This window comes from Gallinula chloropus (assembly GCF_964237585.1).
Source record: "Gallinula chloropus genome assembly, chromosome: 6".
Taxonomy (NCBI): Eukaryota; Metazoa; Chordata; class Aves; order Gruiformes; family Rallidae; genus Gallinula; species Gallinula chloropus.
In genome coordinates, this window is record NC_140091.1 from 2997990 (window position 1) to 3022157 (window position 24168).

At 42.8% G+C, this 24168-nt stretch overlaps 1 protein-coding gene across 1 annotated transcript in view; it reads right to left on the bottom strand.

The window, feature by feature from the left end:
* PATJ (PATJ crumbs cell polarity complex component) overlaps positions 1–24168 on the bottom strand; it is a gene marked incomplete at its 5' end in the record, with an annotated part of 148039 nt that overhangs the window by 26563 nt on the left and 97308 nt on the right. The window contains 5 exons of the mRNA XM_084265931.1: positions 6850–6983; positions 7559–7676; positions 8671–8742; positions 13729–13821; positions 17003–17075. Of these exons, the coding sequence (XP_084122057.1) occupies positions 6850–6983; positions 7559–7676; positions 8671–8742; positions 13729–13821; positions 17003–17075 (490 nt within the window). The remainder of the gene's footprint in view (positions 1–6849; positions 6984–7558; positions 7677–8670; positions 8743–13728; positions 13822–17002; positions 17076–24168) is intronic.

Below are 24168 nucleotides of genomic sequence, written 5' to 3' on the forward strand. Positions count from 1 at the left end.
CTGAAAATTCAATAGCACTATTCATTAACATTCCTCTGGTCTGCAGTCATAGACATTTGCAAGCTCTCCTTTGATTCTGAAATAATAAAACTAAGGTAATAAGATGTTTAGTGTAAAAATATATGACTCAAGTCAGAATGATAGAAAGAGCTATGTTGCTATGAATCACATGCCAAAGCAAACCAACGTTGCTCGAAAAGTATACACGCTCGTTTTAGAGGGAATCATAAAACACAGAACTACATATTAAAATGTTAACTCTCTCCCTCTCATTATTTTATTAAATAAAAAGAATTATGAAAATTTACAGTGCACGGTGTGTAGCACAGGTTATAAAGAATGCAGGAGATCCTGAATGCACAGGAGACAGGAAGCCCAAAGCCGGTGGTTACAACTACCAGCAAAGCAAGATACTCCCTGAGTCCGTTCTGACATGTCCTACTGCTTTTGTATATCCTTAGCTCAAATTTTATGGTTGATTTACTCTCCTGGAAGACACCAGCTTCTTCAAGCAAGGCAGTGCAATGCAAGCTAGCTGAGCAGTCAGCTAAAGCCTTGCCAAAGATCTATCAAATACATGATTTGCAAAACTTACTACTCTAATTCCCGTTTGCGATAACTCATGTAAGGAGCCGCGTGGTTTCTTCATGCTGTTGCAAGCTAATGTCCTTTCAGAATTATGATGAATTCACCAACTTCATTTTAACACTATCCAACCAAGAGTCACAGCAATTCCTCACAATTTCAGGCTAACTGCCTCTACCACTCCATCAGTCAGTTGCCTTCTGTTCAGTAAACGCAGGGGATGGTTAAGAAACGATTGCATTTCTTTCCCTCCCAACCACAAAGTTTTCCTCTCCAATGCCCAAGCCACAATTAAAAACCCAGGACTTAATACCACTCCTTGTTCCGTTGTTCCCTTCGTTGTGTGCTATACCCAACAGTATCTATAGCCAATATATCACTGAAAGCCCCCCAAGGCCGATATCTTGCTTTCCATTTGTACCTACAAGGGAAGCATATTCCACTGAAACAGTTTCAGTTTTAAGCTGTACTTGATGGCTGTCTACAAAATCACTCGTCTGTCTGTAGCTGATGAAGTTATTTTGGCTTGAATCTAGATATAAATGAGGTGGGAGGGAGGGGGGAAAACTCAACCAAGGGAGATCCTGTTTGTTTAGTAACACAGAAGCCACATCAGTCCTCACGTTTAGGCAGGTCCCCTCCACTGACTGCAGCACAGCAGAAAACAGAGATATCAGACTTGGCTTTGGTATTAGTAACAGCCGGCTCTTGGCAGCGTGGAGATCCTAGCAGGGTAATTAGCCCTCACAGCTCCAGGGGCAAACATCGGGTCTTGAACAGCTGCAATTTAAAGTCACAGTTTTCTTGATTATTCCCTTGCCCTTCCTTAACAGATGGGGTTTATGCAAGGTATGACTCACCTGGACTGACAGAATGAATCTAAATATTCCTCTGTCAAACTGCATCCCCACCATCACGAAGCTCCCCCTGCTCCGCTGCAAGCCAGAAAGCCTTCTGGGCTAACCGAGGTGATTAGAAAAGCTTTTTCCCCTCCAACTCTGGCGTTACCAGCTCTCACACCAACTAGTGTTAGCTGAGCCCAGGCATATTCTGTTACTTTTTGGAGCATTGCTAAAGCGTTCCAGTTCCCTGGCTCTGTGGATCAATTTATTTGACAGATGGAGTACCTTAAAGTTTGTTAATTGCCTTGAAAACGCTTTTTATTAAAGTCAGCTGAAAGCAAAAGTTTTAAAAAAAATTATATATATATTTTTTTACAAATTTTAAGTAGACAGCCCAGTATAAAAACCCTGCATATGAGGTTCATCCTTGTTTTCAACACAAAAGACACTAGATGAAGCATGCTTCAGCTCTTCCTTTCTACGTAGGGTTCAGATAGTGACTGTCTCCAAGTCACCCCACTTCCAAAGAGCCCCTGGGTTACTGCTCCTGAGATCTTTTCTTTTATATAGCACGGGCCTCCTCTTCAGTACCTAACTGTTATTTCAAGCCCCAGCTGAGCCTCCTCCCTCTCCTCCCCTCCCAGGGTTTTCTATCTCTGCCTGGAGGGAACATCCCTGTACCAGCCTCCGCTGGCCTCCGAACTGCTGAATCCCCTCTGGCATGTCTGAGCGTCTTAATCACCAAGGCAGCAAATACAGAGTCAATAACTATGAGTAATCAACTCAACCATTACTAAATTATTCAGCTGGAAGCAAAATACTGCTCCCACCTACTAGGAAAATGTCTGTGTCTTAGAGCAATGGTTTTCCACGTATTGCCAAGGATAAAATCCCTGTGAACTGATGGTCCTGTTTTAGAGAGAACGGCTCATTGCAGGTGGCAAACAGGACAAGACATGGCAGCATTCAGTCTCTCTGGGGTAGTAACAGGGTTGGGATGATTTAACCCCACGTGCCAACCGAAGGGGTACCAGGACAGCTATTTTAAACATTGCCCTCTTGACCTGTACTCAGGGAATTTAAAAACCTCACAGAAACTTTCTGGCAAAACAGTTTTAGAGGAAGAAGCTCATTACTTCAAACTAAATTATTTGACTTCAAACAACTTGAGCAGAATGCAATGAATCTAATGTTTAGGAACATTTCCTAAATTTATGGTGAACAACTGGACTACCTGGCGCTGTCAGTCCAGTACCCCGCAGGGCCAGTTACTCGTAGCCGCACGGAGCCAGCCTGCGCGGCCTCGGGCCAGCCAGCCATGCCAACGCTGGCTTGCTGCCCTCAATGTCCAAGTTTGAACACCAAACTCCACGTCTCACCAAGAGTCACAGCTCATCCAGGCTCAGAGCTGCTGGGTTTTGTGGCGCCCATGGCTCTCCGGGGCCCAAACAGGTCTGCTGCATTCCTGAACCCCCGGCGTGCCGCGGCCGGAGCAGCTCAGCGCCCTGGGAGCATCGGCAGCTGCCAAGTGACAATGACACCCATGTCAGGTTTATGGCTGTTGTTAGTGGTAGTGGAGCTGACAAGCATTTATATATCATTCAGCAACAGGGGACGACAGTGTCGCAGGGAGCAGAAACAGAGCCTCAAACCTTGGTTTTGGGATGTTTCTGAAAACACTTTGTTACTGTTTTTTTTAATTCCCACTCTGAGGTTACTTTTACAAGTTTGATTGGACTGGGGCAACAACAAAGATCTTCTAGCAAATTGAAAGTCCTGTACTTGAGCCAGCTCCACTCTGTGCTTTAATTGCTTTAAAGCAGAGGCCATGTGTTGTGTTCTCTCGGGGTACGGGGGAAGGTGAAACGAAAGGCGGTGAAGAGAAAAATAGAAATAACCCCCCAACCCCAGGAATAAAATGAAATAGGACTGCTTAAGGGCTTCAGCAATCTGAAGATCAACAATATGAAGACAACTCTCCAGGACAATCCTTCCTTCCCTGTGCCATTTCTACAGCTGACACTCTCCTGCTCCCCCCCCCGCCCCGCCTTCCCAGCCCCAGGCCATGCTTATCATACATGCAACTTGAAAGGTTTTGCAAGCTGAACGGGATGGTCATCTTCCCAATAAAAAACATCTCATGGGGGTTAAGACATCATTTTCCAGCCTCCTGAGCAAATTAACCTCCCTGCTCACAGGCTGTATTTTTCCAGTCTCCACTTGGTGATTCCCAATGAGATTCCTGAGGTTATGCCTTGCAAGTTGCATTCTAAGTTCCATTTTGAAGCAGTGCACTCCTCCAGCCATAAATCCTGCCAGATTTATTACTCCAAAGGCTGGGGCTGTGTTTAAGACAGATCCATGCTATTCTGAAGTGAGCTTTCCCATCACACGGGATCTGCTGATGTGCCTCAGTGGTGCCTACCAGCACTCAGGCATTTTCAGATCAAGCACATGTAGATGAGGCCCTGAGACTCTTGCCACCTTAGATTTGACAAGCTCCAGCAAGGAGCAGCCTCTCTGTATCTCCCATACTAAGTCCTTCCACGATCCTAGGAACTGGGGCTCACATCCTTCATCATTTCACACACCTTTACATGCCTGCACAGGTACCAAATAAAGATACCTCAGTAGAAGAAGGAGGATGAAATGGGTGTTCACATCTTGTATTCTCAGAGGACAAAATGGTGAAAGAAAGTAAAAAATGATCCCTGGAGCTGCTCCTGCAGATTCACCCTGTGCTGCCATACCATTTCCCTTCCCAAGGAAGTGCATTGCCATGGTCCCTCAGGGCATCACCCCTCTATCGTCTGTGCAGCTGAGTATGACACAGCATCCCTGCCTCACGCCTGCAGAGACAGGCTACAAACAGTGCTATCTCCATTCTTCCTGACTTTGATCTGACAATTCCCATTTCAAAAACAGCTAAAAACCCAAACCATATAAACTGCTGAAGCCAATTATAACTTCATTTTAATTTCTCTGCACGGTAGTAAACAGTGGGTCTTGGATACACAACTTCTGGCACACGATGAGATCTTCAGAAGTGATGAACTTTTACAGCACATGAGCATCACACACACATGTAAGTCTCCTTCTCTGGAGACATTCAAACCTTCCTGGATGTGTTCCTGTCTGATTTAGTCTGGGTGATCCTGCTCTGGCAGGGGGTTGGACTAGATGAGCTTTCGAGGTCCCTTCCAACTCCTAATGCTCTGTGATTCTGTGGAGCTGTAAATCAATATATTTTGCCTTTAAAACAATACAGAAGATATCCAGCTATATAACTGAACTAAAAGCAAATGGCAGGGAGCATGCTAAGATATGTGACTCAGCTCCACGTCCCTGTTTTGTTATATTTCCTCTCTAGTCCACAAAACTCAGAAAGACAGAATCTTCCCTACAGCCCTGGGTAGTAATTTCACAGAATCACAAATCACTACGTTGGAAAAGACCTTTAAGATCATCGAGTCCAACCGTTCCTGTCCTATGCTAAACCATATCTCTATTTCTTCTACTCCTCCTCACTATGTCATGTGAGCTTCGTCTCAATTCTTTAACAGAAGGTTTTCTGACTTCACAGAAAACAAAAAAGGCAGGCATCAAAATAATTTGGGGGAGATCAGTAGTACAGTGTAGTCAGAGCAATGACAACCTCACCAGCTAAAGGCCCAACCCTGAGCACCTGCTTTGAGGAGAAGGGTTGGCACACACTGCTTTGGAATGCCAGAGAGGCTCTTGGCACCTGGCAAGTGATCACATTAGACTGTGGTCTCACAAAAGCAACTTGTTTCCTATGAAACAACACTGCTTGTCGCTGGATGAGAAGGTTTAGAAACAGGAAAAGAATCAGGGAGTCGTTTTTGTAGGTCCTGCAACGCCAAGGATCAGAACTGTGGGAAGTCAGACCTCCCTCCCTCCATGAATTTCAGTTACTGCAATCAAGGGTTTGGTGTTTTTAAAATTAATTCCTAGGAGGCCTCTTTCAGGAATAAACTAATGAAAGTATAATACTTAACCAAAACCATTTACTCAACGAATAAAACCCTTTGCATTTTTCTCATATGCTCTGTAAAGCAGATATTTGAAATTTATAATTTTAATTTATTTATATTAAAATCTCATGAAAGACATGTACCAGACTGCGTCTGACAGTGCCATGTATTGCTTCCAAATCCTTCTTAAATGAAAAAGCAGAGAGATGTCTAACACTGAACTTTGTATTTGAATTTACTCGACGCTGAGGAGCTTGGCAAAAAAGGGGACTGGGTACAAAGCAGCGTGTGGCTGGACAGAGTGAAAACCACCCGGGCTGATCTGTGCCTTCAACATAACCCAGACTGATGCCTGTGCAAAACACAGCGATCCATCCAAACTCTACACAACTGGAGACCTGGATTAAAGGAGACCAAAAGCTGAATCTCTTCCAGCTTTAGCTTTAATACTGTAAAAGATATAGCCTGCATTTTGCAAACCAAAACTTGCCTTTTCCTTTCAACTTCCTTAGGGTTTGGGTACTTTTTCCTTCTTTTTCCTGGCCTGGAACAGGATTATAACTGCCTGTGGCTGCTGACACTCGCAGCACTTCACTGCTTAATGATGCACCACCACGCTATGTTCAGGAACAGCTGCATGAAACAGAGCAGCTCTATCACCTTAAGTGTTTCTGTGGTGGGGGATGGAGGAGAACCCAGCTAAGACACCTCTGCAGCAGACTTGTTGACTCAAAGAACTGAATTTGACATTTAAAAAAAGCCAGCCTGACATTCTGCTATACCATGACACAGCATCACTTAAATGGAAAGTGGAGTGGGCACAGCAACAGCAGCGGCGGGGAAGGGTTCAGCATAACAGACTTGCTGAGTTTACATTTGAATTGATATGTTTTAATTTAGCTGAAGATCATTTTTTGGAAAAAAGAAACATAGCCAAGAGCAAGAATAAGCAAAAAAACATAAGACAATAAAAGATTCAGCAAGGGTTTCTCTGGCAGGGAGATAAATCACTATTTGTTTAAAGAACTTCTAAGCATTTCAAGACAGAGATGGTAACCTTGCTGAGGCAGTTCTGTCTCTGGGACATTTAGTTCTAATCCAACCATTCTGGTAACTTACCCACTTGAATCTCTAAATTCACAATGGTTACAAAGAGAATATGTATCTGTAAACTCTGAACATAAGAAGAGCCCAACCAAAATACCAACCTTTTCATTTAAACAGGAAGAGAAAACAATGGATCCAATAGAAGGCAAAACTACCAATTTGTTATTGGAGATTGCAGCTGCTGGTTTCTCTCTACTCCCTGTACTCAACAATTCATTAGAGCAATTCTGGATTAATGACATCATTAGTTTTTATGTTTTAATTTCTTTGTCTCCTACTCTTTAAGAGAGACAGCAGATATCAGTGTAACAGAAACTCACCAGCGGGGTGTCTTTCCCTCCAACGATGCTGAGTCCTAGGCCTGACCGACCCTTAGATATCTCTATGGTCATCTCCTGCCCTGGAACTATAGGACACGTTGCTGGATCCACAGGCAGTGGGGTTGGAAAGACACCTAAGAACATGAAAAGGTAGAGTTAAGTCACACTATTCAGTGAGAAAATGAAAACCATCAAAGGAGAGCATGTAATTAAGCTCTTGTATTTTGCTCTTCACCTTTACCAATCCAAACTGAACTAGAAGACTGCTCTGAGTCACTTCTGAAGTCTAGTTTGTTCTGGGAGTAAACATTCAGAGTAAATGTCTGGGAGGACATTCAGCTACAACCTAATCAATTCAGGTCAGGATGGCAAGGTGTATTCCATTCAGGACAAGTAAGGCCATGTGCTGGCACCATGGAACGGACAGGATGTCCCTGATTGCCTTTCCTTCTATTTTAATTTAAAAAAGGAATAATCCCTTTGTGGGTAAGAGTCAAGAAAAACATGCAAAGGCACCTTCAAGCTCTCAAAAACTGTGAAATGAGAGAAAAATACAAATAAATTATAAAATAATTGAAAATAGGTCACTGGATGTTCAAAGAAAAAAATCTCAGCAAAAGTTGTCTGGGAAAATACAAGGAAAAAAATTCCATCCTAGGCTAGAGTGCTAAATATCCACTGCACTGTGGAAAAGAGAACTGGTTCATACTACGGCTGGTGACTTCCGTCTCTGGAGAAAGATAAGTAGGGGCTGGCACCAGGGGTATCTCCTGTAAGCTGACTGGTACTTTTGTAGAAGACTTGGATTGCTTGATCTGGTTGAGGACCTAAAAGCAAAGCAGAAGCAAAAGAGTTTGGTTACCAGTCACAGAAAGGCATGTGATGTGGACATTACCATCAGCTGTGGATTACTGTACTTTCCAAAATCCACTAATTAAACAAAAAGGAAACAAAACAATAAGCACAGACGAACCGAAAACATTCTCTTCATAAATAAATCAGGGTGACTGGAAAACTGCTTCCAGAAACACTCATGAGGGAGTTAGGGACAGGACTTCACTTTTCTGTGCCTCTCATACTGAATAATGTGGTGTTCACAGAATCACAGAGCGTTAGGAATTGGAAGGGACCTCGAAAGCTCATCTAGTCCAACCCCCCTGCCAACAGAAGGTTCACCCAGACTAAATCACACAGGAATGCATCCAGGTGGGTTTGGATGTCTCCAGAGAAGGAGACTCCCCAGCCTCTCTGGGCAGCCTGTCCCTGCACTCCATCACCCTCACAGTGACAAAGTTCCTTCTGACATTCCCATGGAACTTCCCCTGCTCCAGCTTGAACCCGCTGCCCCTTGTCCTGTTGCTGCCATCTCTCTGAGCAGAGCCTGGCTCCATCCTCCTGACTCTTCCCCTTTCCATATTTATAAACATTAGTAAGGTCACCCCTTAGTGTCCTCTCCTCCAGCCTAAAGAGGGCCATCTCCCTCAGCCTCTCTTCAGTAGGAAGGTGTTCCAATCCCTTCATCATCGTGGTGGCTCTGTGCTGGGCTCTTTAAAGGAGCTCTATGCCCTTCTTGAACTGAGGGGCCCAGGGTTGTTAGCCTGGTTTGGTTTTTTAGTTTTTGTTTTTACTTTTAAACAGCAAAGAACATCACTGACGTCAGCCTGTGTGATCACTTCCAAGTACTTAAAGAGAAGCAAGAGATCTTTTAAGTTTCCCTCAAGAAAATTATTTTAACATCTTCCCAGTTAACCCCTTCCCACTCAATCTTCAACTAGATCAAGTCCCCAGAAGCCTCCCCTTATTGGTTAACGTTACACATACATTATCTGGGAGCTGCTCCTCTGTTTCCTGCTGATCTGCCACCACTGGTTTGTCAGCTTTACATTTCACATCCTAAAAAGTGAAGGAAAACAAAACCAAGGTGTATTAAAAATGGCTCATGAGCTTAAAGAAAATATCCTCCAAAAATCAAAGCGACGGTTCTCGGCAAACAGAGCAGTGGTTCTGCGTGTAGGCACCTTTGTAGCACAACACAAAGAGGAAGGCCAGAATTTGAAAGAGGAGAAGCTGGTAGGGAATGTCTGGAGGAGACTATTACTCATGGTCCATATTGCTCCTGGGCAACAGCAAGCTCTTAAGAAGAAGAAGGGAATGCATCCTCTTGGGTGAGTGGGACAGCAGTTCCCATCTGCATGGGAACACGCAGGTATCATGTGCTGAGCCTCTGGCACACAGGAGCTGTACTGACCCCTTGATGCCTACAGGAGGAAGAGGGTCAGAGTCATCCCTTCTCTCTTTTCCCCTTTTTCAGTGGCCCTCAGCAGCACCGAACATCCTGTCAGCACTTCAATAAAGCAAACATTTAAAATGCATCATCCAGCCTTACTATCAACACCTCAAACAACGGCACTTCTATCATGGGCTTCATGGGTATCCTCACCTCTTTGCGTGGCCTTGAATACACTAAAAAGATGTTTCCTCTTTCCCATCTCTGCAACTGCTTCCAAACAGTTACAGTGCCCTCCCCTTGTTAGCTCTTAGCCAAACTTGGGGCACTTTGATCACAGTATTAATTATCTTATCCCACGTTAAAAAAAGCCTGATAAAGAGCCTAGTTTTCAGAGAAGCTGAGTACCAACTTCAAAGGATAACAGACATATTCTGCATCTCAAAGGAATTTCTAATTAAGATGACAATTCATCCATTTAAAAAATAAATAAATTATGTAAATCAAACTTTAGGTAACCAAGCTTGAAAATACTGGCCTTGTTTCCTGGAGTTTTATGATGTTAGATCATGCCAAGCCCCATAGACTTTCTTCTTTTTCCCCTGGCATTTTTCTCCAAGCTCGCTGTAACCACACAACCATAACTCTCAGCCACACAGATAGCAAGGAAAAAGATAAAGTGGTGATCTCATTGTGTCACCAGAGGTGCCAGGGGAGACATGGGAAGACTGCTTTGTCACCTTATAAGCCTGTTTTTAATGAGCGATGAAAAATCACTTCATATTTCCCTCTGTCAGGCTGATGTCTGACTACAGTCTGAAACTTCATCTTGCACAGCAAGTGCATCACCTCTAAATCTCAGTAATTCTCTCCATTTCACTCGGACTATACTTGAGGTACCTGAACAAAGCAGAGCTCTGAGCCTGCGTGCATGGAACTGCAGGCTCATCACTTGCCACAAGCCTGCAACCCAACTGCTTTCATCTAATTCAATTCCTGCAAATGCACCCAAACACGTTCTTACAAAGCCCCTCCTCTTCTCTGGTGTTTTGGGGACATGGGGGTGCTTTTGTGGTAAAGACAGAGTACAGCTCCAGGTTTGATTCTTTCAAAAGATCCCTTCAAATGGATCCCTTCAAACGGATCCCTTCTCACATACCAAGCAGGAGTTTAGATATCCCAGTGAGAACACTGTGTTACGTCCCCACTCTGCCAGGATACCGATGACGCAAGGAGCTTCAAAGCACAGAATCACAGATCACAGGGGTTGGAAGGGACCTCCAGAGCCCATAGGGTCCAACCCCCTGCCAAAGCAGGGTCCTTAGGACAGGGCACACAGGGCGGCGTCCAGACAGGGCTGGAATCTCTCCAGAGAAGGAGACTCCACACCACCTGGGCCGCCTGTCCCAGGGCTCCCTCACTGTGTAAAACTTCTTCCACATGTTGGTGCAGAACTTCCTATACTCTAACTTGCAGCCATTGCCCCTTGTCCTGTCTCCACAGAGCACTGAAAACGGGCTGGCCATTTCCCCCTGCATCCCATACTTAAGATATTTATAAACATTAATAAGGTCCCCCCTTAGTCTTCTTTTCTCCAGGCTGAACAGCCCCAGCTCACTCAGCCTTTCCTCATAGGGGAGATGCTCCAGGCCCTTATTCATCTTCATAGCCCTCCTCTGGACTCTTTCCAGGACATTCCTGTCTTTTTTTATACCAGGCAGCCCAGAATGGAACACAATACTCCAGGTGGGGCCTGACCAGGGCAGAGTAGAGGGCAAGCACAGCAACTGTTCAAGCCATCTACACCTTTGTAAAGGTAAAAGGTTTGAGAACATCTCAAAGCCACGTGTCTCAATTCTTTGCTGGTGACACCTTAAGGAAAGCAAGATAGCTACAGTCCTCAGCAAACCAAGACGTCCTTTTGGACCACCTCACACCTCAGCTAGGACACACAGACTTTGCCTGACACTTCCATTGGCTCCAGCTCAGCAACAAAGTTGTTTTCTTTCCCTCCTCTTATCATCCCAGTCTACAATGAAGTCCATTATAGAACTTCATAGTTTTTCAAGTGATGAAGTGACAACAACAGGGATCTTGACAAGTTTATCAGCAACAAACGAAAAGAGAATGATGTCAGTTTTTAAATATATATATATTTTAATTACAGCTGTCACTTGGTGAAACATCCTGATCTTGCCCATGCTTTGAGCTGTATGTACTTGCAGAAGATCTCTGCTGATAAGCACATACTTTTTATTTTCTCAGTAAACTCGATCTTACTTGTTGACTTTTACCTTCCTGATTTCTCCTGACACATGACTGAGAAATTCAATCACAACGGTGAAGTAGCATGACGCTCTAGCAGCAACCATCATGCTATGAAAAAAAACCCCAAGGCACTGTTTTCCCTCAAAAGTCCCCAAAAAACTGCAAGAGAAACCTCTTTGCTTCAAAATAATGAGCTGCCTTGCCCTGTGGTGTGAAATCATAACGCTGCAATGCCTGCAAGCCCATGGCCTTCTGGTCCAAAAGGACTGATCACAACCAGCAGCAGTTACAAAAGTTAGATACACTTAGAAGTATTTGCCATGTAGGTCTAAAAGACTGAAAGAAAACTTGGACATTATGAAATTGGCTTTCACCACTATTTTTCATCCACTTATGTCTCTAGACCATAGGTTGGCCCAACTGGAGGCATCATGGAATGAGCAGTTGGATCTACAGGCATCCAAATCACTTTCTAAATCCACCTCCCAGCCCTTTTTCCTCATGGAAAAATCAGTGAGTCATCTCTAAGCAAATATCCCTTGAAGGAAGGCAGGAGTGACACTGGTCTCACCAGTGACCTGGGTGGGTCGCTTCCCCTCCATGCTGCAGCGTGGGTAATACTGACCTGCTAGAGAAAGTGCTCTGAATCCCAAAGATAAAAAGTTAATTGTAGCAGCTGGTTGCTGTACAGGAATGATTTAAGTGGAGAGATGAGATAAGTCAGCACGGACAGTGGGAAAACAAAACTAAAGTACTGTACTGATGTTCTCCTCACCCACATGCTTTCAGAAAATCCATGCTTTTGTCTTCTCCTGCCTTTCAGCCACTTCTCTGTTCTGCTCTGTTCTGGACAACTCTTACCACCAAATCTTTCTCTCTTTATTTTTTTTCACCTTTCAGTCTAAAATCCTGTAACTTCTACCCTTTGGCTCCACAGTTCCCTTCTTTCTTGCCTCAAGTTTGAAAAGAAGCTGCCAATACATTCTGGGTTCCCTGTTGTTCCAGCAGCATCTTCCCTCCACACCTATTTCAGATTGCTGCAAATTATGACTATTTTTTTCCCATTAAATTCACACTTTCTCTAATACCTCTCAAAAAGCTGCACAACACAATAGCCTCCACCAAGAGTTCATTTTTGTACAATACATTTTATATATTTTTATCCACTTCAGTCTTTGAGCAATTTTTCATATCACCCCATAATCCCTCAAAAGCTTCTTGCCAAGCTGAGCAAGAACAGCAATAAAACCAGGTGAATTACACCTGTAAATACATATAATACAACTCTGATTCATTTATATTCCGGTGCATCAAAGGAGGATTCTCCACAAGGCTACAAAATATAAATAATCCAAGGTTTTTGTAATCCATTAGGAACACAAACCAATCCATTTTACACGGGTGGTTAATTCTGATGCTTGAATAGCACCTATCACTTCCTGACTCTTGGAGTTCACAGGCTTGTTAATTAAATTCTTACTATTATGTATATTCAATTTGTATTTGCTAAACCCAGGACACTCTTTGCAAAAGATGTGATGGAGCTGGAAGCAAACATGTAAGAAGCAAGTACCCAGAAATGTCAGGTTCCCTTAGCTGAGGCCAGCTGAGTACGCAGGGCAAGTCTCAGCCAACACGCTCCCCAAGAAAGGAGGGGGCTGTTGGACAAAAAGACTGTCTCAGCAAATTTTATGTACCTCTAGGTTAGTCACTCTTCAGCATGGTTACTGGTTTTCCATTAAACTTTTAACATAGAGTCCAAAAAAAGAAGAGAGATTAGAGCTGCAGCCTGCAGGACTTTCAGATTCCTGATAACGCACGGTCCCGACACATTAAACAACAAAAAAGTCCATCTGTATCACTGAGAAGTTCAGTATTTATGACAGCACACACTGACAGCACCACATTAAACCACAAGTTATGGGGTTGATGTAGAAATTACTGAGAGTAACTATATAGCCATGCTATTCAGGAGGCAAGACTATATTATGATAATAGACATTTTGGCCTTAGAATTTATGGAGCTATGAATATAAATAAGAATATGATTTACAGACAGTGTTTTTTTCTGAAGTTTGTCACACATGGATGGCAAGAGAGGAAATTCAATCCCCTCACTGCGAAAGAACGTGAGGGAAGGCCAAAATGCTGTATGAAAACTCTTATCTCAAGATTTTAACAAATTATCCTGACTGCTTGGTTCATGAAAACAGTCTGTGGATGCAAAGCTCAGAGCTTGATTCTGCTCTTAAACATGCTGGATGTTATCTGACAAATGTGCACTATAATACTCCAATACAATAGTGGAGAGAAAAAAAATCAAGCCAATGAGCCTCTATTTTCTAATCTCAAAGTGACACTTAACGATGATTAAAGTCACTTACAGCTTTGCTGGATTCCTCATCAGTCAAGCTTTTCATGACAACTTCCAAACTTGGGTCGTCTTCGCTGCTGGCAGGTTCAGTGCCACCATGATCCTGGGAGAAAGGATTGGTAAACACTTTTTAAGCACAGCTATGATGTAGCATAACAGCTAAAATAAAAAATAAGACAATTTTACCTTTTCTTTTGTTTTTCTAAACAAGTAGCAGCATGAAAAAGTAAAAAGATCCATAATTAAAGCATCCTAATATCAGGAGACAAATAAGCCATACAAGTTTTGAAAGACAGACTTCGGTCTCCACTTGGCCAACCCAAAGTACCATGAGGTAGTCCAACACTAGAAACTTAGGGGCTTGGTCAACTTTAAAGGTCAGACTAATCCCTGACGACTCTAAAAACTGCTGAGTTTGTACTAAGAAACCTTCTCCAGACTTCTGTCAGGAGGGAGAGTCTTACACACGCTCAATGTGTTGAAAGAAACCCAGTTTCCTTGTTACAGTTTGAACGGGTCAGCAGCAGCAGGACCTCGTGCTCCACCCTGGAGGAATCAAAAGCTGAAGCTCTTCTGCTCAGAGCACGTGGCCACCAAGCCCTGCAGGTTTAAGCCAATCCTGGAGTATAATCCCCAGCTCCAAGTGCAAACACAGCCTCAAGATTCGGGTACTTCTGCACACTACTGTGAGAATACTGCAAATGACACTCAATGGCAACTACCAGAGAACCAGCAAATGAAGGTAGAGTGTCCTAAAGATGCAAGTATTTTCACCAAGATGATCTCCAGAACTTTCTCCTGCATTAAGATTTTCTCTTTCCATACAGGATTCCCCCCACCAAAATGGCTCCTGAAACAGAGAACAGCACCATACTAAGTAGAAAAGCTTGTCTGATCAGGGTTTGCTGGTCTTTTCTCTGGAAACTAGCTAGTATATATTTAAGCAGCATATGCTTGCAAGAAAGATTATTTCCTTCCCGTACCAAGTTAAGATAGATTGGAAATTACATCTTCTCAGGAAAAACATTGCTAGAATTCAAAGGTTAGAGTATCATTCATTCCATTACATGGAAAATGTAATGTGCTAATTCTCCTTTTTTTTTTGTTCAAACCAATCAGTTCTGAATCTGAAAAGATTTTTTGATCTATTATTTTGATTTATTTTCAGATAGCTTTAATACGCTTAAGCCTTTGATGCAAATTTGGAACTGTTCTCTCTTGTAAAGCAAAATAGACTATGCACCACAAATTGAATTTCAAGATCTTCAGTCCCAAAAACAAAATTATGTCTGAATTTTCATTAGACATTTTACATTGAGGTGTACAATGAGAACTACACAACTGTCTTGATGGACACCTGAGCAATTTGAGTACCTCTGCGTTTGCACAAAGGCTCCTTCTGTTCTCTATGGCAAGGAAATATCTCATTCTGTGGCTTTCTGGTTAATGAAACTTTTAAAAAAGTTATTTTATAGTAATTAATATTTAATACACTTTGCTTGTGGTACTTTGCCCGCAGTATTACACCACAACTTAGTCTTATCCTGTCCTACAACTCCATGTAATGAAGCCAGACCCTGGTTTAAGGCATATTTATGACTTTCCATTGTGAAGTACCTTAATGAACAAAAAAGATGAAGAAAATTAACAGAGCAGTACCCAGTAACTATGGCACCCTGATACCCCAACTCCTAGCCAGGCTGTTGAATGGCATCTGACAAGTTTCATTTGCAGTCTGTGTAACACAATATTAAATACTTAGTTGGCATTTCAAAGATATTTGAAGATATAATTCCAATATAGAACACAAAGACAGTATTGTTCTGCTTTATTTAAAAACAGGAGCAGCTGACAAAGGAAAGCAATGGAAACTTCTAGACAATAACAGTATCTTTTGGTTACATTGACTTTATATAATGAAAAGATACTAGCTAGAAGTAAAAACCTGCATTTACTTATAAAACAAGCATAATGTAAATAGTCAGAGCTTGCCATTAACATGTGAAACTCAACCCACAAGCATCTACCTTGAAAGGCAAACATCACCCGCGACGCTGAGTGCTTTGCTTTCCACATGCTGGTAGAGTCTAATTACAGTCATTTGCCCACAGCACGGAGTCAAAGCACTGTCCACAAATGACTCTGATCCAAACAAAACCCGAGCAGCTCCTGCACTGTACACCCCTATGCCTGTGTGGAGGCAGCCATCAGCGGTAATACAATCTGAAAAGTAATAGCAAGCATGCAAACAGCAGATCCATCCAGCTTTACCTAGTGTGGACCAGTGCTGTGGGATCACAGTGATGCTTATTGAAATACCAGGAGTTCACTGCACGTGAATTTATCAATTCGAGGCAAGACCAAACCCCAATTGAATTATAAAACATCTTTTGCTCTATTAGCTCAAAGAGAAATAGAATTAAAAAGCAACAGCAAGGCTAACCATGCACTTTATCTAGAAAATTTAGTTACACCGTACTGAGATGTCAGAATGATAGCAGTGTGGTGACACCACGGGGATTCATGGTGCACAGGAGAGCGATCAGTCTACACTGAGGCTGAGATAACTATAACCAAGAAAAACATGGGTAACATCACAGCACTAAGGAAATTTTTGCATTGGAAGATCATGTGCTACAAAGCTGTGTAAGCTCACTGCTTAAAACAGCCCTTGCCTGCTCCTACAGCAGGGAGAGGGGCAGGAATGAGAGAGCCTTGACTGGGGCACAGGGAAAAGTGCTGGACCAGGGTCTCACATAGTCTTGAGGAGCTCTTGAAATGTGAACCACCTACACAGAGACATTTTTTTCCCAGTAGCTAGTTGCTGGTTGTCCCTACTTTGTTTTCAGAGTTGCTGATGGGAGGGTATTCTGGGGGAAAAGAAGCTTAGAAAGTGGGAGCTTTCCCTTGAAAAGCACTCTTTTCTCTTCAGGAGGAGGATTATCCATGTCCTATGCAAAAGATCCTCCCCACAGCTAATCTAACCAGTTGGAAAAGGAGCAGGAGAGGAGATGGCAAGGTTTTCATTTGGAGACTTCCTCCTGTGCAGCAATAACCTGTTTAATACCTGTCATAAATGCCATGCCAGCCCTTTCATTAATGATGAGATCAATAAAGGAGACAGGGGAAAATATGCCTATTAGGTCAAGTTCCTACCCAATGCGTTTTATGATTCAAGGTTTAATTAGACGAGGTGCTTGAATTTATAATGAACTGCTAATTATGATTAATCTATCTAATTCAGCAATCCTTAATTAAAAAAAAAAACAACCCATAAACCCTACCTCAATAGAAGAGTGGGAGCTGGAAGGTAATGGGAAAGGAGTAACAGCCATCTGGTTGACGGCATCTTCACTTCTGTAAAACAAACAAACAACATATTACACACTAAACCATAACAGCCAAACTTTGGAGTTGCTTTTGCCCATGAAGAAACCCTCTTAGTAGCACAAAAAGTACCTGTTTCTTCCCCTTACCAGAAGTTAGAGCTTAGAAAAGCACTTAATTTTTGCTTTTGTTCCTTGCTGGCAAACAGATTATGTCCCTTCTTGGGACCACAGTAATTTCTTCTGGGACACACTGACATCACGTTCTTTGGAAATCTAATTTTGTGTGGATTATCAGAGGATGCAGTTGGAGTTTATGGTCCCTCCACATCAATAGATGCGCTAATACTTCGTTAGCCTCTTCTAATTGTGTCTACATTTGTAAACTGCTTGCTTGTAGTCTAACATTCACCCAGCTGAAACCTAGTACCTGCTTTATTCAACTGACTGCTTTGCCTTTTGTGTTCACATTTGCACTGGGCTTTTCTAAAAGAGTCAGTGCAAAAAACTTGAAAGAACTTTTATGAAATACAGGAAGAAGGAAACAGATGAACATTTATTCCTCCTACATATAAAGTGCATTATTTTTCAAAAGGTGCTTATTAAGCACCTTTTCCTCCAGCCTCTTTAAAATGCATTCCTAAGCTGGCATCTGATTACTTTGTAACTTTCCAAAGCTTTTTTTTTTAAAATTTTTAATTAAATTGCATTCTGTCTCACTAATGTTTTTGCTCAACTACCATTTAAAATTACTGGGTTCATGGAATCAACTCTGCATTTTTTTTGGCCTCTAAAACCAAACCAAGTGAAACATGATTTCAGTGATACTGTTCAAGGTAAATCTGAGGCTTAAGCAAATACAGACTCTGAATTTTGCTTCAAAAACTGTCCTGATACACCTCTGGTTTGGGGATGAACCGCTCTGACAGAATCCACAATCCAGGAACATGATGCAAAGCCCACTGTGATACGGAGTCAGTACAAAGACACAGCCTCTGCTTGCCAAAACATGACAGAAGAGGAATCAGTAATATTGGTGCTTCATCTTGAGATGAAAGGACATGACTTCTCATGGTGGGGTCTTCTGGGCTTGATTTCTGGTCCTACCTACAATCTACTACCTACTACCTCCCAGGTTACTGTAACAAAAACAGATTTTTTTCCTCTTTCTGAAATAACACATTAGACCAGAGGGTGTTTAAAAACATTCTATGGAAGCACCTGAAAGTCTCATGTTATCCCTCAAGAGTTAAACACCCAAAGCCAGTGTGTTCTGATCATGGAAAGACAACCCTGTGAATCAATAGCTCTCAGCAGAGCTCCGCATGGGAAATTCAGTCCCAGGCATCTGAGAGGATAAATCCTGCAGGCAAAGGTTGGTGAATTCATTTACTTATCTTCAACCAAACAGCCATCCAAGTCAAAGGAATTGGTTCTGTGCTCTGTTCTCACTCCCAGCCTTTCCTCCCAGCCATGCTCGAAGCCTTGCAGGAGGCAGGAGCCACACTAAGACCTGACCCAGTGCGATGCAGAGACACACTTGCACAGGGCCAAGAGAGAAATCCCAGGAACACATGGAACTGAGCCCATTTCCAAGTGCATTTTACCCTGTAAGGCATGTTAGGCAGGAGCATTTTCCCTCCTCTTACCTTCATCTATGTAATTGCATTGATTTTCCAACCTATAATAATAGAGTCCTTACTTATGCTGTTTTAAGAGACCTGGTGGTTGGTACTTGACCTCAGGGATTCTTCTGACACTAGTTCACAGAAAGCACAAACAGCCCAAAAACGAACCTTTCTGGAGCTACAACACACACTACACACCTTGCAATTAGGAGCAAAGTTGAAAATAACAAGGTAGGTATAAACCTTTGTAAGAAATGCTCCAAAAATTGCTAGACAGAAGCGTCATGATCTGCATAAAAAAGTGGGGTGCAATTAATTATACAAACTGGTTTCTACTTCATATATACACACAAAACGGGGTTTTTGCCCCCCCAGTCACTGGGCAACCATTTTTATGTAGGTTTAAATGGATGGCCAGTTTTGTTCCAAGCAATAAAAAATAAAACCACTTCCAGTAATTCCCTGGGAAAAACCAAAGTAACATGCAAAAAAATTAAAAAACCCAAGGTTACAAAGTGTCACAACTTGTAATCTCCCCCTGCTAGGGCTCGTACATATTTAAATACTTTAATGCTGCTTCAAAGGAGAATGCTTCAAAGCAGAATCAAAGTGGGAACATATTTTAAAGTGACAGATCTAATAATAAATTGCTCTTTCTGCTCTCCACTTCCCTAAGTGTCCTCGACTAAAACATGAATTTATTTACAACTAAAAGGAGCAATCATTTTCTTTTGATGCTGGAGCAGACAGCTTAGAAGTCTGAACATCATATTCAAATTACAGTGACTGCAAACGAGCATTCAATGTATTTGCCAATAGTTGCTACATAACCACCTCCGAGAAAGCTGTTCTCAGTTACCAGTGCTCAATATTGCTTGGGGTTAAGATGTCTAAACCCTTCACAGTCAAGACACAGCTTCATACTCACGGGGTCAAAGCAACCTACAAGGCATTTTATGGAGCAGGGAAGCTCAGATGCTCCCCCCAGCTCCGTTATCTGCAGGAATTATAAACATCCACTGCTCCCGTTCCAGCTCTCATACTGGTTTGTGTAAGATACTGGGATGGCAGCCCACCTCCTTGCTGAGCTTGTGCACCAGAGCATTGTTTGTATTTCATCAGCTACATATAAACTGAACAGGGAAGGAATTCATCACTCCTCCCACAAATACTTCTGATTGCTTCTAACCTCTCCGGATGAGTTTCTGAGTGAAAATGGGAATTAGATCTGCTTGGAGGTTAGAGTGCCCATTGCTTGCACCAACGTCACTACCCACAGCTCGATGCTGGAGAAACAAGCAGCTTCCCTCAGCACAAATGGTCACAGGAAGCAAGATCAAAGCAGTATCTCAGGGGCAAAGGCTCCTTAAACTTTAGAAAAGCTCCTACCTTTTCAGCTTTACTTGATTAGATTGCTGTATTTTACTACATTTTCCTCCCTTTCTTGCTTAAATAGGACCCTTGGACATTCCCTGTCCTTTCTCACTGACCAAAGAGAAGAATTTCTGGTGTTTTGCTCCATCTAACAAGGACACCTCTGATGAAGTGGGAGATGTGCAGCTTAAGCAAAGACACACAGAGTTATTGTTGGCTAATAATTAACTGCCATAAACATTTGGCACAAAAAAAGCGCCTTAAGAGAGTAATATGCAAATATAAATCTATGGGGATTACTCATTCCACACTGCAGAAAGTAAGCCTGAAGGGAAGTTAAAGTTGTGTGCTGTAAGGTTGCAGCTAAGCTGCCCAGCAACGCTGCGCTGCCCTTATCAGAAAGCTGTCTCTGGCACGCTGGAGGAATGTCACACACAGCTGGAGTGGTCCATGAAGCATTCAGAAAGTTATCTTTCTAAAGACGATAACCAGAAGTCACAGGCTCAGCCAAATCCACGGGTCTTTTTTTAATTTGCTCATCAACCTCAGTCTTAATTCTCCAGTTGAGGTTCCCTGCTTTATTTGAGGACACCTTCTGATTTCCATTTTACTGGCTCTTAGCATCTCTCAGGTTTGTGATGGTACATGCTGTCACACAATGCTACGAAGGTCCTTGTTGAGCATGCTGAATGAGGTCTGCTACCTGCCTAAAGCAGATCATAGTGTCCAAACTTCTACAATCAAGGCAAAAGTAAGACAAATCCCAAACCAGATCTCATTTAGGACTGGATGAACTGAATTGCTCTTTGGAGGTTCCGGACAGCCATTCACTTACTGCACAAGTCCAGATGACCTCCAGATGTTTACACTAAGGGAGACAAACCTCCTGCCAAACGATCTGCTGATACACACATCATCAATGCTGAAAGACCATTTGACATCAGCTTTGTAAGGGGCTGTGGATGCTTTCTGGGAACACAAAGTACATCAAGAATCGGGACAGAAGCCCAACCGCTTGCACACAGTTGCCGGGCACCTTAGTTGGAACAGATCCGGAGAGCAAGTGAATGAACAATGTTTGCCCAGTAACCCCTTAGGACTCCCACTGGTTTCGACACCGGGGTATAAAGTCCTGCGGATTACTGAAAGCCTATAATGCCCTCATCCCATTCAATACAAAACAAATTAAAAAGACTGAAGACAAATCCGGTCAGGATCTCATATTTTCTCATCTTTGTTTTCCTCTAGACATTCCTTTGGAAAAGAGGAGCTGCAGGAAAGCTGCACGCTGGAAAGACACGCTGGGCTTTTCCTTCACCTGGGTCAAGGCAAGACTTGTATCATGCATCTCCTTGAAAAATCTCTCCTACTAACAGCAAGAACCGTCTTGTTCTCCACTTCCCCTCCATCCACCCCTAACTGTGTGAGAGCCAAATGAATACAGATATTATAAACGAACAACTAATGTTCCTATAAACTGCAGCTCAGGTCATCAAAGGTTTGAAAGAGCCCAAATTACTAAACTTCCTCAGCCGTGCACTTGTTCCCACACGTGTATGACAGCAAGGAGGAAACAGCTTTGAAGAAAACAGGAAAAAGTTCAAACTTGCACACACGGTGCCTGGCAAGGGCTTATTTTTAAAGCTTTCCCACATAAAAGAACCTAAACAATCAAAGCAAGGAAAAACAAGAGTTTCTGCTATTTCAAAATGACCAATTATGTAATTTAGAACAAACTTAAAGCAAAAAATTATTTCTAAAGCATGACAGTATTTTAGGCTCTGGCGTCCAACATACGATGTTACTTACAGAGGGCCTGAAAGAGTGAAGGCAAAGTCACAGCAAGGGCGAGTGTTAAGCAGCACCGAGAACTGTCTGGCCCAGCCACTGCTCTCAGACTATAAAGATCTTTCTCCTTTGCACGTCACCATCAATAACAAGAGATCTGTCTCTACAATTACACCTGGAAACCAGGGGAGGGGTTAGGTGACAGAGATTTGTGGATCTCAATGAGCAGCTACAATCCCATCATGAGGAAGCTGTGATAACGGAATGAGCGACTGCAGTGTGGGAGGAGGGCTGGACGGCTAACAGATGGTATTTAACTAAGCAACATCCTACCCTATGTTGGTCTTAAAGCATTTATCATGTTTCATCATGCCACAAGACAGTTTTCTTTCAAGGACTAAAGGTGCTCTGAAGAATGAATCCCAGAATGGAGCACAACAGGAGGATGGTCTGAAATCAGGGGCACTCACTTTGGTTGAAGCATTCAGACCATATCTGATCTGCTTATTATACCAGCACTGCAGCACCAAAACAGATAAAGGCAGTTAATTGAGCATGGAAAAAAACAAATGAATTTGCTGAATCATAAAATTCTCACTGTAAAAGGGCATTTTGATGTAAACTGGATTTCCTACTACAGATGCAAAATCTAATTACATTGTTTTATTAGGCATCTTAAAAGGGTGGACTTGCAACGCACGAACAAAAACCGCAGCGGATACAAACCCTGGTTCTATTTTGGGAACTAGGGCACAGACTCCTACACAAAACAAGTCCCTGTCTCTATTACTACCTGACTAATTCCCCTTGTTGGAGGCTCGGAGCAGGGCTCTGCAAAGGCAGCTAAGACCTCTTCGTACCCTGACTTCCGCCAGCGCTTCCTTCTGCGCCTTGCCAAGCTGTGGTTGAATTATTATTTAACTTCTGATATTCAGAAATCAAAAAGCTGACCTGGTACTTGCTGTGGTAGCTTGGAAGTTACAGCAGCAGCTGTAAGACTTTGAGGTCAGATAAAGCTCCACTGGACACTAATCAAAGGAAGCACTCGGACCCAGTCATTTCATCTCAGGAAAACCTTGTAGTGCTCAGGCAACTGGTTGGTTTGTTTGTTTGTAAAAGTGGGTGAGCAGGTTAAACGCCTTCAAATAAGGCTACAAAGCTACAAAAACCCCACCTCCAACAAGTAAAGTGACACTGTAACTGCAAATCTTTTAGATGCTATTACAAGCTCATGTAATTAACGAGACCGCTGGGAAACAGCGCTGCGTTAAGACCTATAGTTTGGAATCTGGCCAAAATCAACTGTTTTAAATAATCATCGTCAACCTAATTGAGGAAAGGATGCTTACAAATGAGAGTGAAAAGCCTTCAAATGGAAGGGGATGTCTGTGATTGTCATGACACTTACAGGCACTACGTCTCATCAGCAGAAATGTCAGGAAAGGGTGGGAGTGGAATTGTGACGCTACCTGGGTACAAAGAGAAAGCCTGAACAGATTGTTATAGTGCAGGGGGCAAGCTGGCATTTTAGTAAGAAGCCAAAAAGGCTGAGGACACCCCCAAGTCTTTATTTTTTCCTTAAAAAAAAGAAAATTAAAAAAAAATTGGTGCAACCAAATCTAAGTTCTTTAATGCCAGATACTGCAGCTTCCACAGAAAGGGGTTTCTCTGCCCAGGAATTTCTGGGCTTCTTTCGTGATTCCAGAGTTTATGGAAACATCCCCCTGCCCTGCACATGAACCAGAGCACCAGAAATAGGAAAACCTTGATACTGCTTCCTGCTTCAAAGTGAAAAGCAGTGTGCTTATCACTGAGCATCCTTTGTCTGAGGGAAATAAGACCTCAAAATACCAAAGAGGGCACTTTCAGTAACACCTCAAGAGTCCCACCAGTTTTGCTTTTACATCCTAGGTGAGCTCAGCCAGGCACATAGGAAGATTTTAGGCTGCAGAATGACCCGTTTCTGGACAGCTACAACCTACTCAGGCCCTTCAATGGTGGCACCTGAACATCAATATCTTCATCCACATGAAGACCAAATCTATTTCTCTCATAAGTCCTGCAGTACGTGGTATTTTGCTACAGCGAGCTGAGGTCTCTTCTGATAATGTGCTCCAGGACATGTTTTGGCCACATTACGTGAGGCACCTTCTGCCTTTGAAAGAAGTCACACAGGTAAGAGTGCTGGGGAGGAGGAAAGCGGCCTTCCTGCAACTGGCTCCACCTCGTTTTCAAAGCATAACAAATGTAATGGTACCCTGCTCTTTCTGCATCATTAGAGCCCCCAGGAACACATCTGAAATCAGTGGAGCAGCAAAGTTGCCAGGAGAGCTG